The sequence below is a fragment of the Mauremys reevesii genome, linkage group 12 (genome assembly GCF_016161935.1).
Source record: "Mauremys reevesii isolate NIE-2019 linkage group 12, ASM1616193v1, whole genome shotgun sequence".
Lineage (NCBI taxonomy): Eukaryota > Metazoa > Chordata > Testudines > Geoemydidae > Mauremys > Mauremys reevesii.
The window spans coordinates 6710976-6730267 of NC_052634.1; the positions used below are offsets into that span (position 1 = coordinate 6710976).

General features: G+C 58.4%; 1 protein-coding gene across 2 annotated transcripts in view; it reads right to left on the reverse strand.

Moving 5' to 3' along the window:
- Positions 1-19292, reverse strand: part of USP2 (ubiquitin specific peptidase 2) — a 68855-nt gene that overhangs the window by 39467 nt on the left and 10096 nt on the right. The window contains exon 4 of one of the 2 annotated variants that reach the window (XM_039496287.1): positions 15122-15903. In XM_039496287.1, coding sequence (XP_039352221.1) covers positions 15122-15862 — 741 coding nt within the window. In that variant the 5' untranslated portion in view covers positions 15863-15903. Of the gene's footprint in view, positions 1-2057; positions 2402-15121; positions 15904-19292 lie in introns of those variants that run through there. The other variant, XM_039496288.1, reaches the window with a different exon arrangement.

Consider the following 19292-nt stretch of genomic DNA (forward strand, 5'->3'; position numbering starts at 1 on the left):
CCCATAAAGCCCTTCCTGGCTCCTACTATGGACCATCCCTGGGGGCTGCCCAGGAATTTATCTCCCCAAAATCACGTGGGCTGGCTTTGGCCAGCTTCCTCTCCCCTGGCTCTGCCCCTCAGCACAGGGGCTGGTGAGGGGGGACGTGGGTAGCACAGGGGGCGAGATGCAGAGGACAAGGCGGGAATGACCAGCAGAGAAGACTGGAAGGACAGGGCGAGGGCAGCAGGCTGCAGCTCTGGTTGGGGTAGCATGGGGCTGGTTCTCTCCGGCTCTCAAACTCTCCTTTGGGGCCCTGACATACGCCGAGCCTCCCCCCGACATTCCCCAGCTGCACAGGCTGGAGTTTGCTCCTCTAGTGCAGACTCAGGAACCAAGAGCCCCCTGGGAGGCGAGTGCTGCTCCCCGGCCACGGGCAGGGAGCTCGCCCAAGGCGAGTGGCACTCGCACTGGGACGGGAATAGCCGGCAACCTCTCCCACAGCCAGCACTCTGGCCCCGCTCCCCACAGTGCCTCCTGCTGGGGAAAGGCCAGGAGCGGAGTAGCTGGGAACTCCCCCCACAGCCCATGCTCCTGCCCACTCTGTACTGGGAGACAGACCACAGCTGGAGCTGGAGCAGCTAATGTCCGTGTGCTGTGAGAGGGCAGTTTGCTGGAGATCAGCCATTCCCCTGCAGTCCTGACCTGTGGCCCCCTTGGGCAGAGGCCTGATAATGCTGGAGAGTTATTGTACAGCATGCGCTCCTCCCCCATGATTTGATGCTGGTTAATCCCCCTCCCTGGCCCCGGCCTTTATTTAGGACGCGGGCACGGCCCGGATGGGTGAAATCGAACTGAGGAGCACAGGCACAACACAAGATGTCCCCACACAGGGTTCACTGGACTGGAGAGATCAGCCAGGACTGGCTCCCCTCTCTTGGCTGTGGGATGCTCCCCCCACCTCCACCCCCAGTCTCTTTAGCCCCTCGGGTTTCCCTGCTGGAGCAGAACATGAGGTGCAGCAGCACCAGCAGCACACGGGGAGCCACAGAGACAGAGCCACATGAGGGCTGGCGACTCTTATATAAACTCCTGCAGCCTCACGCCCCCTTTGCTCTCTCCATTCATCCCATCTAACAAAGGAATGAACCTGCCCCGAGCCTCGGGTGCTGCGGCTCTTGCCCGTAGGGGCCCCCGGGGTGCCCAGTGGGACTCCTCACACAACAGGCCAACCTCAGCCCTGCTTACACTTCACCTGGGGCCAATATGGCCCAGGATTCTGCTTGTGCGAAAAGGGACACTGAGGCACAGGGAGGGAAGAGAGACTTAGTCAAGATCACACAGTGAGTCAGAGCTGGGAAAAGAACCCAGGGGTCTGGACTCCCACTCCCTCCCTGCCCTGGCCACTAGACCCCGCTCCCATCCCAGAGCCAGGAACAGAACCCAGGAGTCCTGACTCCCAGTTCCTCCTTGCACTAGCCATTAGACAATACTTCCTCTCCCAACAAAAGCCAGAGGAAACTGACAAAATTCTTTTCTGATCCACTGACTAGCTAGCTTGCAGCCGTCACACACCCACAGCGGGACAGATGTCCCAGCGCAATAGACCCTCGTCCCCCTGACAGCACCCCGCTCCGGGTCAGTCCTGAGCAGGGGCAGGTCTGGGGAGGGCAAGGGCAGTTACAGGCGCATTCACATTAGAGGATCAGCTGCAGGTGCACAGTGGTTCTCCTCCCAGGCTCGGGGACAGAGCACAGCAAGTCTGAGGCAGAGCCGGGAAAAAGTCCTGGCAGACGCTTGCTGACCTCACTACTAGTCCACCCTGCCTCTCACCCGCACAACAGACCTGGCAAAAGCAGCCAACAGAGCCTAGGCTCTGGGCGGCAGACCCAGCACTGCCAGCGCCCCACCTGGGGATGGGTGCAGGGCGGGGTGCCCTGGCCTCGACAGCATTAAACACCATGCCAAGCAGGGGCATTGCCGGGAGCTGGGGAGCCTCCCCCATCCCCTGCCAAAGTTAAGGTGCAGGGCACCCCCACCCCCCAAGCCAGGGCAACACAGGACAGGGTTCTCTCTACCTTGGTCTTGTTGAGAAGGAGCCCCACGAAGGTGGAGACCACCAGGGATCCCGGCATGGAGGTCCTGCCGGGGCGCAGCTCCTTGTGCAAGCCGGGGAAGGCGGGGGGCTCCTCGGGCATGGTGACGGTGTAGGAATTCCGCATACTGCCCGGCTCCCGGAGTCACAGCCCGGGCACTGGGCGCGGTGGGGGGCTGCAGCTTCGGGGCGATCCCCCCGGGGTCCTGGGCGTGGAAAGTTTGTGCTGCAGCCAGGGGCGCTCCCTGCCCGGCCGGCTTGGGCACGGATCAGCACGGCCAGGGCCAGGGACCTGCCCTGCGCCCCCAGCCCCTTGCGCTGCGCTCTCCTCTCCGGCTGCCGGCTGCTTGCAAACTCCGCTGCCCGCCTGGCTCTCCGGCCCGGCCCGGCCCCGCCTGGCTGCTGCCGCTCCGTGCAAGCCGAGCTGCTGACGGCACCTGGAGGGCTCTGACATCAAGACGGGGGAGGCGCATAGCGCTCGCTCCGGCGGCCCACGCCGCCACAGGACGGGAAGGGGTAGCCGAGGGGGGCACGCGTGGGGCGGCTCTGCAGGGCAACGCACAGCGTCATAGCAACCCTTGCTGCGGGGGGGGGATTGGGGCCCACGCGTGCCGGGCTGCAGCCCTGTCCCGCCAGCGGGGATGGGCTGTGGAAACTGCGACAGGCTGCAGAAAACGTGGCTTTAGGCTGCCGGCAGGCTGAGAAACCCTTGCCCTGCATGCTGACTAATAGTGGCTCCTTGGCTGTCTGTCTCCAGCTCCTCTCGCCGGTTTTAGCCTTTGATGGGAAGCTCTCCAGGGCAGGGACTGGCTTTTCGTTCCCTGCTTGTACAGCGCCGAGGACAAGGGGCCACAACTGGAGCTCCTAGGAGCAGGGGCGGCTCCAGGCACCAGCACGCCAAGCATGTGCCTGGGATGGCAAGCTGCGAGGGGCACTCTGCCGGTCGCCATGAGGGTGGCAGGCAGGTTGCCTTCGGCGGCATGCCTGCGGAGGGCCCGCTGGTCCCACGGCTTCGGTGGACCTCCCTCAGGCTGCCACCGAATCTGCGGGACCGGCAACCTCCCGCAGGCAAGCCGTCGAAGGCAGCCTGCCTGCCGTGCTTGGGGCGGCAAAATACCTAGAGCTGCCCCTGCCTAGGAGCTACCTTCATATAAAAAGACACAATGAACTAGTTTAAACCAGCGGCTGTCAACCTTTCCACACTACTGGACCCCTTTCAAGAGCCTGATTTGTCTTGTGTACCCCCAAGTTACACCTCACTTGAAAAGTACTTGCTTACAAAATTAGATACGAAAATATACAAGTGTCACAGCACACTAGTACTGGAAAATTGCGTCGTTTTCATTTTTACTATGTAATTACAAAATAAACCAACTGGAATATAAATACTGTACTTACATTTTAACATATAGTATATAAAGCAGCATAAACAAGTCATTGTCTGTATGAAATTTTAGTTTGTACTGACTCTTCTAGAGCTTTTTCTGTAGCCTGCTGTAAAACTAGGCAAATATCTAGATGAGTTGATGTGCCCCCGGAAGACCTCTGAGAACCTTTAGGGGTACAGGCACCCCTGGTTGAGAACCGCTGGTTTAAACCACGGCAACTCTGACAATTAAATAGACTAACGCCTGAGTAAGGTCAATTTCGCCAGCGTTAGTAAATACAGAGTTTGCTGACAAGGGAAAGTGGCCCCGATATAAGTTAAAGTGTGACTTTAAACCATTCAGTTAAAGTGGTGCCAAGGGCCATGTGGATCTTATTAGGATTTAAACAAGGCTTAGTGCAGTTTAGCTTACGTCCGTTAGGAACGGGCTGGAGTGAACCCCAAAGAAGCCCCTCTTCTGTTGAACACCCAGCTCTTTGCACTAGTTTAACTAGACAGGTTGAAAAGCTGATTCAGGATAGTTTGGTGCAACTTTTCCATGTAGAGGAGTCTTACCAGGAGCAAGTTAAAGTGACAGAATGGATATGAGTGTCCACACAGAGGTTTGTATTAATTTTCAAACCAGTTTAAGTGAAACCAGTGTAACGTGTGTGTGGAGACAAGCCCACAGGGTGTGTAGTTCTGCTCCTGGGGGATCATACTACCCTCTACTGGAGACCCGAGAGGTGCTGTCTCCTGCTTTACGGCTTGGCAATACTCAGACAACTGGTTGTGCCAGCAGAGGCTCATCACTGGATTGAACTGAATTGCTATTTTTCAGTACATTTTTGGCCTCAATATTTTTTTGTAATTATTTTCTTTCTTTTTTCCCACACTAGTAGGAAACAAACCCCAACCTGAAGACTCATGCTATTGATTCCCTTTTGAATGGTCACTGAACCTGTGATTCAGAAATAAAACTGTAATATTGCCTCCAGCAGGTCCCTGTACTGCTGTCCTCTGCTGGATTAAACCAGAACTGCACAGCAGTGTGCCATAGGACCGATACTGCTTATAGTGAATGGGGATTCTCCTTCGGCTCAGAAAGAGGGGCCTGGGCTAGCGGGAGGAACTGGGTTCCATCTTGGCTGCTACTGTGCACTTCCAACTGGCCACTGATTTGCTACACTTAGCGCTTGGGCAACACTGGGCACAATCCTGAAGCCGTTATTCAAGCAAAACTCCCGCTGGCCCTGATGGGAGCTCTGGCGAAGCAAAAACAAGAGGTGCAAGCGCTCATCTGATCTGTGTATAAGGAGCCCATCACTATGGTATCCCATGAGAGCCAACTGTGAGGCAGGTAAATAGTATTAGCCCCAATTCAAATCTGGGGAAACTGAGGCACAGAGTGGCGCAGTGACTTGCCTGAGTTTCTGCAGCGAAGGCAGCAGCAGAGCTGGGCAGAGAACCCAGCTGTCCTGACTCCGGGGGGATGTTCAGGCAACACAGCTCTCTCAAATCACAGAAATACAGTTCTGTGTGAGTCTGTTAAGTGACTGCCTGCCAGGCTGGTGGACTGATAGATAGCACAAGGGGCTGCATCGACACAAGAGCGCCGTGTCTTTACCTTCTGCTCTGGGTACATTTCCATTACTAGCCGCAGCAGGTTTTCCTCCTGGGTATTTGGAAAAACAGACTGACAGCTTCTGCCCAACACAAACTGGCTTCCAAGCCTCCAGCTAACACTCCACGCACCACGGTTCACGTGAGTGGCCCAGGTCCAGCGCACAGGCCATCCTCCTAATAACCACATTGGGTGAAGCACAGAAGCCACCCCCCTCCGATCACCCCACTCCGGGAGTCGGGGATAGGAGAGGCCCTGGGCGGTTGTTATTTTAATGCTAATTGCTCCACAACCAAGGTAGCCTCCCCCATCCCCAGATTGAGGCTTCTGCAGAGACATTCTGGGGGAGCTAACTATAGGTTGGAGGGTGAGAGGAGGACACTATTTCTGGCAGCTTTAAAAATACCCAAGGCAGTGCCTTGCTGCGTTCATCTGCAGGGGACTTAGATTTTCTCATCAAAGTGTGACAGTCATTTCATTTAACACTGTGTGTATATATATACACACACGGAGAGTATACTGTACACAGGCACATACGCAACAGGGACGCAAATGCCTACCCTCACTCCCAACTCACAGCCTACAGTGAACACACACACACACACACACACACACCATACGCAACAGCCTGCACTCTGCACCCCCTGGATGTAGGCTTGGCAGAATTCAATTCTTTTTACATCATTTCCGTGGTACTGTCAGTTTCCTTTAAAATTTTGTACCTGTTTCCACTGTCAAAGTTGCGGGAAGTTTTGGGGAGAGGAACAATAAGTATTGTATGAGAGTTGATGCTGTGTTTCAAAAAATCTGTCCATTTCAATTACTATAGACTGAAATGTATTTTCATCGGTTTGTGCGTGTGTGGAGAAATCAATGTTTACCAACAAAAATCTAATCCTTCCAAGCTTAAATATACTGTGTACACCCCCCCCCCCAGGTACACATGCAGCGTACACACATTTGCACACACAGTATATAGACACACACACTATATACACACAAACTGACTACACAGGAAGACACACACAAACAAAAGTGTATACTGTACACACACACAAACACACACTATATAAATAGACGCACACTGAGTCACCGGGAAGACCAGGTCAAACCCAACCATGCAACGTGAAGCCAGGCTCCTAAGGATTCCTGTCACAGAGGGTCTACCCTAGCAGGACTGTCCGCGCAGTGTGATAATGAAGCTGGAGCAGACCCACACTAATACAGACCGGCAGATCGCGCACTAGACATGGAAAATGGGAGACGGCGCAAAGCCAGAGGACAGCGACCATGCAACCAATGAGCCAGGGGTGAGATCCGAAGAGAGGGGCGGGGGTGCTGCATGGCTGGGGGGGGGGGGGGGGGCTGCACGGCGGAGCAGCCTGTCACCTGCTCAGGTGAGCACAGAGCAGGGGAGGAATCCCAGACTCCCTGAGATGGCCCATGAAGGGAGCTCCATTCACTCCCCAGGCAGCTGGTTCACCCTCAAACTCCCTGGCGATGTCCCCATAAGGGCACCAGGATGCGTGTGTGGGGAAGGGACAGCAGATACTCTCCAAGCAGCCCCAGAAAGCAGGGGGCACATGTGCCCCAGCTTTGCCCTCCAGGCCACGCTCAGAAGGTCAGCCAGTTGGGTCTCAGCCACCCAAGTGTTCTCTCTGCCCTCCCAAGGGCAGCGCCAAGCCCGCCCTCCCCTCTGGCCAGCTCAGGCCTCCCGCTCTAGATGCTCTTGCCTCTGTTGTGTTACGCAGGCCCAGAGAGCACTGACCCCAAGTCGGGCCGGAGTCACCCAACGGAGCTCTGGGAACCCTTCCGGGCAGGTGGTGCCCAGGGGCCAGGCTGCTCCAGCTCAGCAGGTCCCACAGCATGACAGGGGTCATTATGGGATGGAGCACCTGGGGGTGAACCCTTTACCCTCCCGGCCCCAACTCACACTGTGCAAACTCACGTTCCCAGGCAGCTTCCTACTCTGCCGGCAGCTCTGCAATGAGCCATCAGCTGCAGGGACAGCCCAAGGCCAGAACCAGGGGGCAAAGCCCACCCCCTTCCCCAGACTTTGGGGCCGGTTCCCCTCCAGACCCAGGACCGAATGGACCCATCTCCCATCCCAGCAATGCAAAGAACAAGTCAGTAAAGAGACACCCCAAACCTGGCTCAGGAGCTAGGGAACAGGGCATGTGCCCTTTCCCCTCTAGTGGGCACCACGTCCAATCTGGTTACAGGTGAGGAGGACTGGCTGGCTTGGGCGGGTGGGCCATGGGACACGGGACCCTTCCCCTCCAGGGCACTGGTTGCAGTTTGGCCACAGGTCAGTCGTGGATGAAAGTTGTTACTCACTGCAGAGGACAACCTGTGCCGAGCAGAGCAGCCGCTGCATCCCTGGACCCCACGGTTTCATGCTGCCCCATCCCCCCAACGGGGTACATGAGGACTTGCCATGTCCCTCGCTGCCAGTGGGGTAACAGGAGCTAGGGCCATAACAACACAGCTGTGGTGGAAGCCGGAGAGAGGCCCCTGCAAGTCAGCTAACAACAGGCTGCCCAGAAGCCGGGTTATTGACAGAACGCAGCAGGGCTCTGTGAGATCCCAGAAGGGAGCAGAACCCACAGCCCCAGGAGCTGTTGCAGAGGGCAAGGTGGGGCGGGGATCATGCTGAACCCATCGGCCCCACTGTCCCAAGGCTTGGTGCAGCTCTCAAGCAGTGACCTTCCCAGCAGAGGATGCCAAGAGCCAGCTGGCAGTAAAAGGCCAATGGGTTCAGGCACTGGCTGCAGGCCAGTCCCAGGAGCTGGTTGGGACGGAAGCGTGAGTGGCTGGCGGCAATTTTATGGGTGGCTGCAGCCACCGGATACTCAGTTCACCTGATGTTCTGGGCAGTTAATGGGGCCGCACAAGTCCGGGAGCTCTACCAACACAGCTGGGAAGCAAAGGGTGCCCTGCCAACCCACCCCCTCTGGGGGAGCTCACTGACTGCCTTGCCCTTTCGGCCAAGACTCCCACAGCACTGAAAGGATGTTCGTTCAAGAAGCTTCACAGCTGGGGTCAGATTGTTGGTCCCCAGTGGCAAGGTAAACTGAGGCACAGAGCACTGCAATCACATGGTCAAGGACAGAGATCAAGACTAGAACTCTGGAGTCCAGACTGCTTTACCACTAGACAACGCTCCTTTCCAGAAACAAGAACAAGACCTGGGAGCCCTGACTCCCATTCCTCCTGCTCTTGCCATTAGACACTACTCCCCTTCCATCGCCGGGAACTGAACTCCCAGATTCTTGCTCCAATAACTACTGTGATCTTTGCTTTCCACCACCCAACATCCTAAATGGCCTAGGCTGAGGGGGAAACGGTTTGGGGACCGTGTAGCCAAGGGAGCACAGCTTCAAAGACACAACGGCTCCAAAGTGACCGCAAGTAACTGGCGTGACCCACGCCTCCTGGTTAATGGAGCAGAACCGATCGGAGACCTGGATCAGCAGCCTCTCCTACCCCTCCCCACAAGCCGCTTCCGGCGCTTTGTGTTTGTGGTTTAATTAGTTTTTATGATTTTGCTTCTTGGCTCGGAAAAAAAAATAAGACCGGAAAACAGCAGAGAACATTAAATTGCCAGTGAGCACCATAACCTCCGGCCAGGACAGCTTCCCCGACACTGCACCTCCTGATCCCCCCCACCCCAATTAGTACCATCACCACTGCCATCACGCCTACGCCCCCAAACCTAGAGTTGGGCACAACTTTTGATTAAAACTTTTTTGGGTGAAAAATGCAGATTTCGGTTGATCTAAACAGTCCACAACTTGGTGTTGATTTCGGGACATTGTTGCCATGAAAAAAAAAAAAAGGCGAAAATTTTTTTCCAAGAAAGCCAGAGTGTTTTGACATTTCGATTCAAAACAACCTTCACTTTTTAAGAATATATTAAAAATGGGGAGGGGGGGAATAAAGCCCAACATCAAAATAAAAAAAATGTTTTTCTGATTCATGGAAAATTTCATTTTCGATTCAACTTGAAACGATTTCCCCCTGGTTTTTCAGATTTGCCAGCAAACAGAAAAATCCATTGGTCATACAGCTCTGAGTGAAACCCTGCTGCACCAGAAGAGGCTCTGACACATCGCCAGAGGTGGGCCAGGGTCCGGGCTAAGGTCACCGTTAAGAACATACTACGTGTTTTGTTATAACACAGTAAACACTAAGGCACTGCCTGGGAAAAGCCAATTGGGATCACAGAGGGGGAGAAAAGAAAGGGTGCTCAGGACCAGGGTGACAGAGGGGAGGAATTCCAAGCTTGCGGTATGGCGGGAGTCCCTGGATCAGGGTGGACTGTGACGGAAATACTCAGTGGTGGGGGGGTCCTTCGGCGCCACAGAAAACCCGGAGCAGACCCCCCCGCCGCCAAAATGCCACCAAAGACCCCTGGAGCGGACCCCCCGCCGCTGAAATGCCGCCAAAGACCCCAGGAGCGGGGCCCCCTTAGGCGCGGGGCCCAATTCCGGGGAATCAGGTGAATTGGCTTAAAGCCGGCCCTGGTGACAGGCATCTGTGGCCAGCCTAGGGCACAGGAAGGAGCCTGAAGACAGACTTCTCCTGCCCACCATGCCTGTGTCTATGAAAAAGCCGAGCTGCCTGCAGGGAACGTAACCCCATTCCAGGCCCCAGGGAGGAGGTGGGAACGGCCTACCTGCAGAACGCAGTGAATGGGGAATCACACTGCCTGCAGAGGACACCTGATGGGGGGCCTGTGGGGGACCCAGTCAGGCCTCTGACCCCCCCCCCCAAGTAAATGATTCCCCACAGGGAAGGGAGAGGCCCCCACGGCTGCCAGATTGTGTCACACACTGCATGGACGGTGGTGGCAGGCGGGAGGCCTGATGGCTGAGATTGGGATGGCAGGGTCCCTAGAGACGGCTAGTTCAGTGCCACATGTAATCCGTGGTTTGGAGTCAAATCCTGTCATTGCTAGGAGGGGAACCCAGAGCCCATGCGTTTCTGTTGGGGCAGAGGGACTGGCATTGCCAGAGCCCGGGTACCGAGTGCAGCCCACTGAGCCAGGAGTTCAGACTTCCCTGCCCCTCTGTTCTAGCCATCCGAGCGGGTGGCTGCAGCCGGGCCGACACCCCAATGCTGCTGTGCATGAGCTGTGTTTGGAATGGTGGTGGTGGTGGCTGGGGTGGAAATGACACCAAATATTCCTCCCCCTGCCAGCCATGAGTGTAATGGGAGCTACAGAGCTGCCGAGGGAGAGGGAGAGCTAGGTGCATGCGGTGACAGATCAGTCAGACCCTGCTCCCTACTCTCTGCTACCTTGTCTTGTCACTGCCACCTGTGCAGAGCAGGTCTAGAACAAACCCGCCCTGCCCTGGCAGCACCGAAGCCCCCACGCGCCAGTGTCAGCGATTACATGGAGCTGGGAGACCCAGACCCAAGTGCTCTGCAAAGCATCCAGCCCTAGCAGCAGCCACGCTCCCCCACCCCGCGACAGACGGACCGTGTGCGGCTACGTGTTGGAGCCTGCAGGGAGGAGACCAGAGCCTGGCGTCAGGATTTGTCTTCCCTGCAAATTGGCCAGCGGCTCCTCCCAGCGCTGGTCGTGTCCGGCCGCACCCCCTCCCGTCCTGCCCCACGGCTGAGCCAGGAGTTCTGAACTGCTCCCCGCTACAGGGGGTGGGGGAGATGGTACAGAAGAGGATAAATAATTGGCTTTTATGCTCCTAAGGGCCTCACAGGTGATAAATGCAAGGATCCCTCACCTACTGCTGAATGCAGCTGTCTCTGGGGTGGAGCGTGGAGGGAGGGCATGTAGGATTTTGGTCAAGAATCACAGGGCAAACCTGTGGCTCTCTCACAAAGCTGCACCATGGCATATTTAATGCAGGGAGCAGGGCTTTGACATGCTGGCCCCAGAGTCCTGCGCAGGGAGGGGGCTGTGTGTGATTTCCTGGGGAGGAGAAGGGCCAAGCTGGCCCTGCCAGGGTTCGCCCCTGTGGTTCCAGGGAAGCTGGAGAAGCCATCCCCTCTGGGAGAAGGGCAGTAAGAGAGAGGGCGAGAGCTGAAACGAGAGAGAAAATAGTGGTGGGAAAGTCTCAGACGGAGACAGGAGGATTAAGGAGGGGTTAAGCCTGTTATGTAAGGTTCTGCCTGGCGCGGACCTGCCAGCGGGGGCTGGAGAGAACCTGCCCCAACTCCGCTCCCTGAGCCAGGCTCCTGCACATGGCGAGACGGGGTCAGCCTGGAAGGAGAAGCAAGGAGCTGGAGCGGGGTCTCTCCTTTCTCTGTGCATGCCAGGGACCTGCACAGATCAGCCTCAGCCCGAGGCAGGGAAAGGGCCGACCCCAGCTGAGCACGGTGCCTGTGGCCACACAGCAGGGGAGACTGGCCCTGGTGAGCTGCAGCCCTGCGCACTGGCATGTGAGCTACTGTCAGTGTGGGGGGCAGGGCTGTACACGCGGTTGCTCATGCGTGTGCCTCAGCCAGTGCCCACGGTGCAATGCCTGGATGAAAGAAACCAACAGCCTGAAAACCCTCCTCCTGCCGCTCAAGGGTAGACCGCCCGGCAGGAAAGGTGAGTCCCCCCAGACCCCTGACCGCTCTCGTCCACTTCCAAGCACGGGGGCAGGACAGCACGGACCGGGGTTTGCATCTGTGCAGGGCAACGACCTGCCTGACCAGGGATGTATTGGGGGGGCAGCTGGAGGCCCCCAGAGGAGACAATTTCTGGCTACAGCTGGGCATTTTCAGGCAGCTTCCCCAGTCCTGCTGCCCCCCATGGATCAGCCCCAGAGCCCAGACACTCTCGTACTCAGCCATGATCTGACGCCTATGGCTGCCCCATCCTAAGACGGGGCCTTTGGGCGGGGGAACGAGCAGACGTCCCAGCAGCAGGAGGGCTCTGAACATCCCAGGCAGGCACTGAGCCACCCGGCTGCAGACTCACCCCCCATGACTCTGAAACCTGACCCCCTTGGCTCTGCGGTTGGTCGGAGGGGCCCTGTGCTTGCCTGACTCCTGCCTTGGCCACGCAGCAGCCAATTCCTTCCTGGTTGGTTGGGGAGGAAGGGTGGAGAGGGATAGAAAAAGCGACCAAGGGGCTGAGACGAGCTCTTGGAATGAAATCCAAGTGGAAAATTACCAGCCTGGTCCGATATGCTCACACGATGGGCTGTGGGCGTGGGAGGCTCAGCCCTGGGCTGGGGCTTTGGGGACACGATGTCTCTGATCTGTACCCAGGGTATGAAATGCTCCACTGCCCTCTTCGCAGTTCACCAGAAAGCAGCAGCCAGGGAAATGCCACAGAAGGCTGCTGCACCCTCCCCGGCTAAAAAGCCCCTTGCCTAATGGTGCCACTGACACTATATCCATCGTCCCATACAGCCCAGGGCATCCAGCCGAGGCATCTCAGCAGAGAGAAAAGGGACTGGATGTTCCCACTGACGGTCACATGGGAACAGGCCCGTGGAGAGAAATGTGGGTCTTCGGTACATCGTGTTTGCGTCCTATTTCACTTGATTTACAGGGGTGTTACAGACGTTCTGGGCCCCCAGTACGACTGTCCATCAGCCCTCTCATCAGCCCTGCATGGGAACCCTGTTGTCCTGCCCAGGTGCCCAGCCTCAAGGCCCCTGGGATAAGCAGGGCACAGGGAGCTCCAACATCGCCCAGCTGGGAGGGGTGCGGTTGGGTTCTGGGAACAGGACCGTGTCCCCATCGCGTATGGTGCAGTAACTGGCACACGCCGAACCAGCCGCCCCAGATGGGCGTCTCCAGCTGCAAGGGCTGCCCGGTTCGCCAGCAGGGCTGATGTGGGTGATTCGTGACAGCAAAGAATGGATTGTGCGGGGCGGAAGCAGAGGCGGCGGGTGCAGGGGTGGTGCAAATGTCCCACATTCAGTCCTGCCCGGCAGCATCCCCTGCCACGCCAGCCCTTGGCATCCCACGCACAGATCTGCCAATGCCCCTCCCGCCTGCCCTGCCCTCTCCCCAGCCTGCTGGGACCGCCGCTCCAGAGCCAGCAGTGTAGGCGTCCCATGCACCCAGAAACTGGCAGCACAGACCTGCTACCGGTGGGATCGTTGAGGGGTTGCTGCGATGGCACGAGGATGCAGCGTCAGGGGAGCTGATGCCCCCCCCCCCGGCAGCAGCGGGAGGAGATGGGTTTGACCCCCCCAGCTGTCACAGGGCAGCCACAGGGTGAGGATGTCTGGCTAGGCTGGGTCCCTGGAACAGGGAGAACCCGGCCCTGCACAGCCTAGGCCAGAGGGAGAGGCTTGGATTGAATTAGGTTGTTGTGTCCATCTCGCGTTCTCTCCCAGGCTCCAATCCCCAGAGCTTACATAACAGGTATAATAATTGTTTAATGTCAGCTTTGGCACACACACACACACACACACACGCACGCAGCATGTCAACAGGCAGCTGAGAAGCAGCTCAGGGCACACCTACAAATCTCTGTCTCGGGAATACGTCACAGCAAGAACCCAGTGTCCCCTCTCTGCCCTGCCTCTTCCCAGGGATCTGTGCACGGGGAGGGAGAGTGAAGCTAAGCCTGCGTGACAGGCATGGAGTCTGTGTGTGTGGGTATGTGCACACGACAGCAGAAGCTTATGTACGTGCGAGCGTGTATGTCTGCATGCGCAGTTTTGTGCTCTTGCTTGCGTGACCTTGTGTGTCGGTGTGAGCATGTGCACGCGTGTGCATTCATATATGTTCGTGAGTGTGTGCGCATTCATGTGTACATGCGTGCACATAAACCTGCCTAACGCAAGCACTCATCAGGGCACGGGGAATCTGGGGCTTAGTGGGGGATCCGATGGATTCTCTCTATTCCGTTAGCAGACCCTAACACACCAGGAGCTGCCAGAAACTAGCCATCCCGGCCAGGGTCTGGGCCGTGTGTGACGTGCACACAGGTTGCATGCAGGAAGCAGGTGCCCTATCACAGATCACAGCTTCCCCAAGCAGGCTCTGTGCCCTGGGACGGAGCCCACAGACCTCGGGCCCCACCCCACAGACAGAGGCTGAGTCCTTCCCCTGGGTGATGAGAACCAGATCAAAGGATTGAAGGGGGTGGGGGCATTGCTGCCAAGGTGCCTTCGCCCCGCCCCTCATCTCCCCTCCTCCCCCCGGTGCAAACCCCTCCTCACTTTGAGCAAGAGACGCTGTGAGCAGACCCCAGCCCAAGTCCTCCCTGGGATGGATCAATCCTGCCCATTCCCTCTACTACTGGAGGGGACCAAACACACAAAGGGGCGTCAAGTGGTTTAAAGCCCAAAGGTGCCGCAAATCCAGCCCACCCCAGAATGTGAATCTGGGAGGCGCAGCTTGGGATCAGGGACAACCCACCCTGCCCCCCATAGACAGAGGAGCCCACTCAGTCCTTAGCCTCACTGCCCAGACTGCCAGGAAGGGGGCCGGGCAGTGCCAGCAGTGAGGTGGTTTCAGTGATGGGAACTCGACAGAGCTGCTGACCTCACCACACACGGGGGGTATTTGTGCAATGTCCTTGCACCGTTTGATAACACCACCTAGCTCTTCTCTGGCACGTTCATCCGCAGATCTCAACGCACTTTACCACAGGGGTCGGGATCATTCTTCCCACGGCACGGGGAGGTTAAAGTGGCTTGCCCAAGGTGGCCCAGCAGGCCAGCGGCAGAGCCCCAGTGTTTTACCCACCTGAGCCCCATCAGCGAGTCCAGCCTGGCTCACGCCCACTCTGCTGCATGACTGTGGGGCTGTATCACCCCGAGTTGCCACCTCCATAGCTATGGGCTGAGCTGGGAGTGGGGCGTGCACAGCATTTGGCTCCAGGTGTGGCTTCTCCCCAGTGTCTGTGGGGCTCAGGTTTGGGGGGAGGGGACAACAGCTGCGACGCTTGGCTCAGGGGGTGGATTTGGTTCAGGCTGCACTATTCTTGGGTTTCCTCCCAACACCTCACCTGCTCTTGCACCTGTGCCCCACGGGCAGCCACTCTCCTCCCTGTCCCTGCTCCCCATCAGCAGCCCCGCGAGGTTACTCGCCCCCCCCAAACACACGAGATCCCCCGCGCCGAGCCGGCAGCACCTACCGAGGGGTCCCTGGCGGGGGAGTCCATCCGGCTCTCGCTCCTCTCCCATGGCTGGCTGGGGCAGCGGCTGCTGGGCCGGAACATAGGGGTGATCACTTCTTGGGTGGGACTGCGGGGGCTGCCGGGGGTGCGGCTGCCCTTCCTGCTGCAGGACTCCAGGTACTCCTTGACGTACTCGGAGCGGCTGGCGGCCTGATACAGGCTCTGCAGGGCGCAGAGCTCCTGGCGGTTGCGGGCAAGGAGCGGAGTGCGGGTGGGTGAGTCCAGGCGGTAGGGTTCGGAGGTGTGCAGCCCGGCGAACTCCCGTGCCAGGTCCGAGTGGCTGCTGGACTTCTTGCGGCTGAGCGTGGACGGTGTCGCCATGTAGCTGGTGGGGCTGACGGACGTACCGGTGTAGGGGTAGCACGCTCCCCCGCTCAGGCCCCCAATGCCCAGAGGCCTGGCTAGTGTGTGGCAATACCCTGGGCTCAGCCGGATGCCGGACTCTGGGCGCAGTGCCAGCCGGCCTGCATCATAGCTACTACTCGGGGAGGCGCCCGAGGTCCGCAGCCGGCTGGAGGCCAGGTAGCTGCTGGGGGGGCTCGGCTTGAAGCTGACCCTGTCCTTGTCTGGGTAAGAGGAGGCGAAGCTGGAGCCGTAGGAGGAGTAGGAGCCGTAGCTGGTTGGGGATTTACTGTAGGAGGCGGCAGGGTAGCGAGAGGTGTCTCCATAGCGCTTCACCGGGGAGGAGAGCTGGGACATCCTGGAGACTGGGGCTCCGGGGCCACCGCCGGTGGCATTGACTGCAAAGCAAGAGCATAGTGAGCACCTTGAGTTCCTGCCCCAGTGGGCACCCACCCCAGTGGGCACACAGCCTGCCCCAGGCTTGGAAGCTGGGGGGCTGGATCCCTCCCCCCGATATTGAGAAAAGGCTGCAGACCCCTTTACGAGCCAGCATTCCGGGCAGGAGACCCCTGCTATGGGAACATGGAGATGACTTGGCCAATGTAGCTGTGGGAGACTAAGAATCTCCAGACGGGAGAGACAAACATCCCCCTCCAACTGCCCGGGAGAGAACCCCCCAAGCCGGGCACCGGAGGGGCTGGGATGTGCAGGGGCAGGGCTCCACAGCAGGATGGAGTCCTGCGCCGGATATGGCCAAATCCCACGCACGGCAGTGCGGGCGCACTCCATGGCAGTGGGACCTGGCTGCGTGAAGCCAAGTCCATCAGGCGCCACGTATCCTGAGGGCTGGCAGGGGTAGGAGCATGGGGTAGGCTCAGGCGTGGCACAGCTGGGCTCTAGAGGGGGTTATGGCGGGGGGGATGGGAAGGGGGATGTACTTGTGTGGGGCAGACAGCAGAGAGGGGCGGGATCCCAGAGAACCCCAGCCAATCCAATCCAAACCCAGCCCCCTTCCTTAGTCCCCACTACTAGTGTGGCCCAGGCTCCCCGGATCCGGTTCCTATTCAGTGCAGGCGCTCAGCACAGAGGGCGAGCGGAGCAGATTGAGCCACGCGATCCCCACAAACATGAAACCCACTGACCCCACGGCAGGGAAGGAACCACCTTTCTATGGGGCTGCATTTTAGACCCACTTTGCGCTGGGGCCAACGGAGACCCAGCGTGCAGGGCAGGGTCGCCCATTCAGAGGATGATGAGCTAGGTGACTTAATAATGCCCCAGGCCCTTTATGCAATGCTGCAGCAGGTCAGTGAGCACGTGTGTGCATGCACACACCTGTCTGCGTGTCACTGTGTGTGTGGAATTCCTTCCTGACCCCATTCAACAGTCCACTTAAGCCTTGGAGCATGAGAGTGGCTGACAGATTTATGGCTTCTCTTGTTATCATTATCCCAGGATGGTCCAACCTCCCCCATTCCCCTCTCCAGTACAGCCACAACACTTGCCTCGGTAATCCCGGAGGCTTAGAGCTCATTACATTCACTGATCCCAACAGGTTCAAATACAGCCTGGCGGGGCGGTCACTGAGAGCTGGTCCCGGCTGACAGCCATTCAGTGACCACATGGGAAATGAGTTTGTCAGGTCCCAGTCCAGCTCCCAGGGGACATAGAGCACCACCAAAAATGCTGCTAACAGCCTTCGTGGGCAGACTCAGCAGAGAAAGCAAGGACTGAATGGGTCATGAACCCCCCTCATTCCCAGCCCATCCCTAGCTCTGAGGTTCCCCCCAGAATCTGTCACCGAGACCCCACTATATCTGGAGAGATGGTGAGGAAATTCCTGGGATGCTTGGCTGCACCCCCACCCCAAGCCCGGAGCACTCACCCTGCCCCCCACACCCACACGGGGGAGGAGGGGACGGAGGGGGGGCAAGGATCTCACACATGCTGGGGATGCTCTGTCTTCTCAATCAGACAGAAAGCCAGCGACTGCTTGCCACAGGGGGTGCTGCAGAGACGCGAGCGAGCGGCAGAGACAGAGCGCAGCAGAAAGTAGGAGCCTAAACAGAAAGCAAGGGCCCTGGATTCTCTGCGGGCTTGTTCACAGCAGCCAGCGCCCTGCACCGCACAAGACAGAGGAGCCTGCTTCTGCCCAGAGGGCCCCAGTGAGCAGAGATCAAGGGAGGAGAGGTCACACTGTGCTCTTCTCCCTAGGAAGTTCAGGGAGCCGGGAGAGATTGAGCCCTACAACTGAGCCCTACAACTCCAAGTTATCTGAGTAACAGTAATACTAGTGCCTTGCTTTACTGAGCTGGGATTATTCACAGATGCTTCTAACTCACAACGCTTGGATCCGAATCTCTCCCAAAGTTGAGGGAGGTTTGGGGCGTCAGGCACACCTCTAATGTTTCACCCTCCCACAGATAGGGAAACTGAGGCACGCAGAAGGGCAGGGACTCGGTCATCTGATGAGTGGGACGCTGGCTGCGAGCTCCTCCCTGGGCAAAGGCTCGTACGCCAAGGCTCCCGGAGCCCTGGGAAGATGAAAGGGTGTCATACACCCGCCCAGAGTCATTACAGCCAGCCTGGCAGAGAGAGGAGGGGCAGCCCATAATCCATGCCGCCCGCCCTCCCTCTCCATGGCACCTGTGCCCACTGGTTTCACAGCTGGGGTGTGTGTGTAGGGGAAACGTGACCACAAGGAAGGGTGCGCTCTGCTCCCTGTCCCATGGAGGGGCAGACCGGTGCGGCTGGGATCTGCGTGAATGGAGAGGGATAAGAGAGAGAAAAGAGCAGGGAGGAAGAAGAAAGTGCAGGAGGTTCAGGGCTGGAGGGCGAGCCCGTTCCCCAGCGCGAGGACTTGCGGGCTGGAGCCGCTCAGCCCAGGCTCTCTGCTCCGCTGCATCTGACCCCGCTGAGAGCTAGCTAATCCCATCAATAATTCAGCACCACGCACAAACTCCAGGCTGGAGCCAGCACCTACAGCCAGTCCCCCGGCCTCCCGGCACCAGCCTGAGTGAGCCAATGGGATGCCCAGCCTGAGCGGGTTTGTATGGGGGATGATTTCATCAGCTCAGACCCCCCCACCACCGCCAGGCCTGCCCAGGGCATTGGTATTCCAGAGGCAGAGTCCCGGGGCTATTCAGCAGCTGCCAGCTCCACTCTCCAGCAGCTGTGACATGCAGCCGAGCTGGTTGGAGGCCTGCAGGAGAGCAGTAGGACAGGCGTGCTGGGCTGGCGGGACGGCTGGAGAGCTCAGAACTAGGCAGCGATGGCCAAGCCCCAGCTGCTGCAGCAGCTCTATGGACTAGGCAGCTCTCAGGTGCGGGAAGTTTTTGCCACCGTGGGAGCCAAGGCTCTAGTTAGGACTGTGCATTAGCACCATGGGAAGCTCAGTGTGCAGCCCTCCTGGGGATGGCGGGGGGCTGCACCTCCAGGGGGCATCAAGCACCAGCTGGGGCTGCCCTGTCCCAAGGGTCTGGCCAGCGAGGCTCACCGCTGGCCTCAGCATGGTGCTCCACCCAGAAGCCAGCAGAGAGCAAAGAGGAGCTCGGCTCAGCCCTGAGCAGAGCACCTCCACTGGGCCCGGAACTGGGCCCAGACAGCGCAGGGTCCCAGGGAAGGGCAGGGGCTGGGTCCCCCTCCTCCCACGGCTCCCCAAGCACTGCACAGACATTAGTCCCATTCTACGCATGGCGAAATGCAGGGAAGCAACTTGCCCACGGCCACCCAATGAGTCAGTGGCAGAGTCGGGGAAAGAACCCAGGAGTCCGGAGTCCCAGTGCCC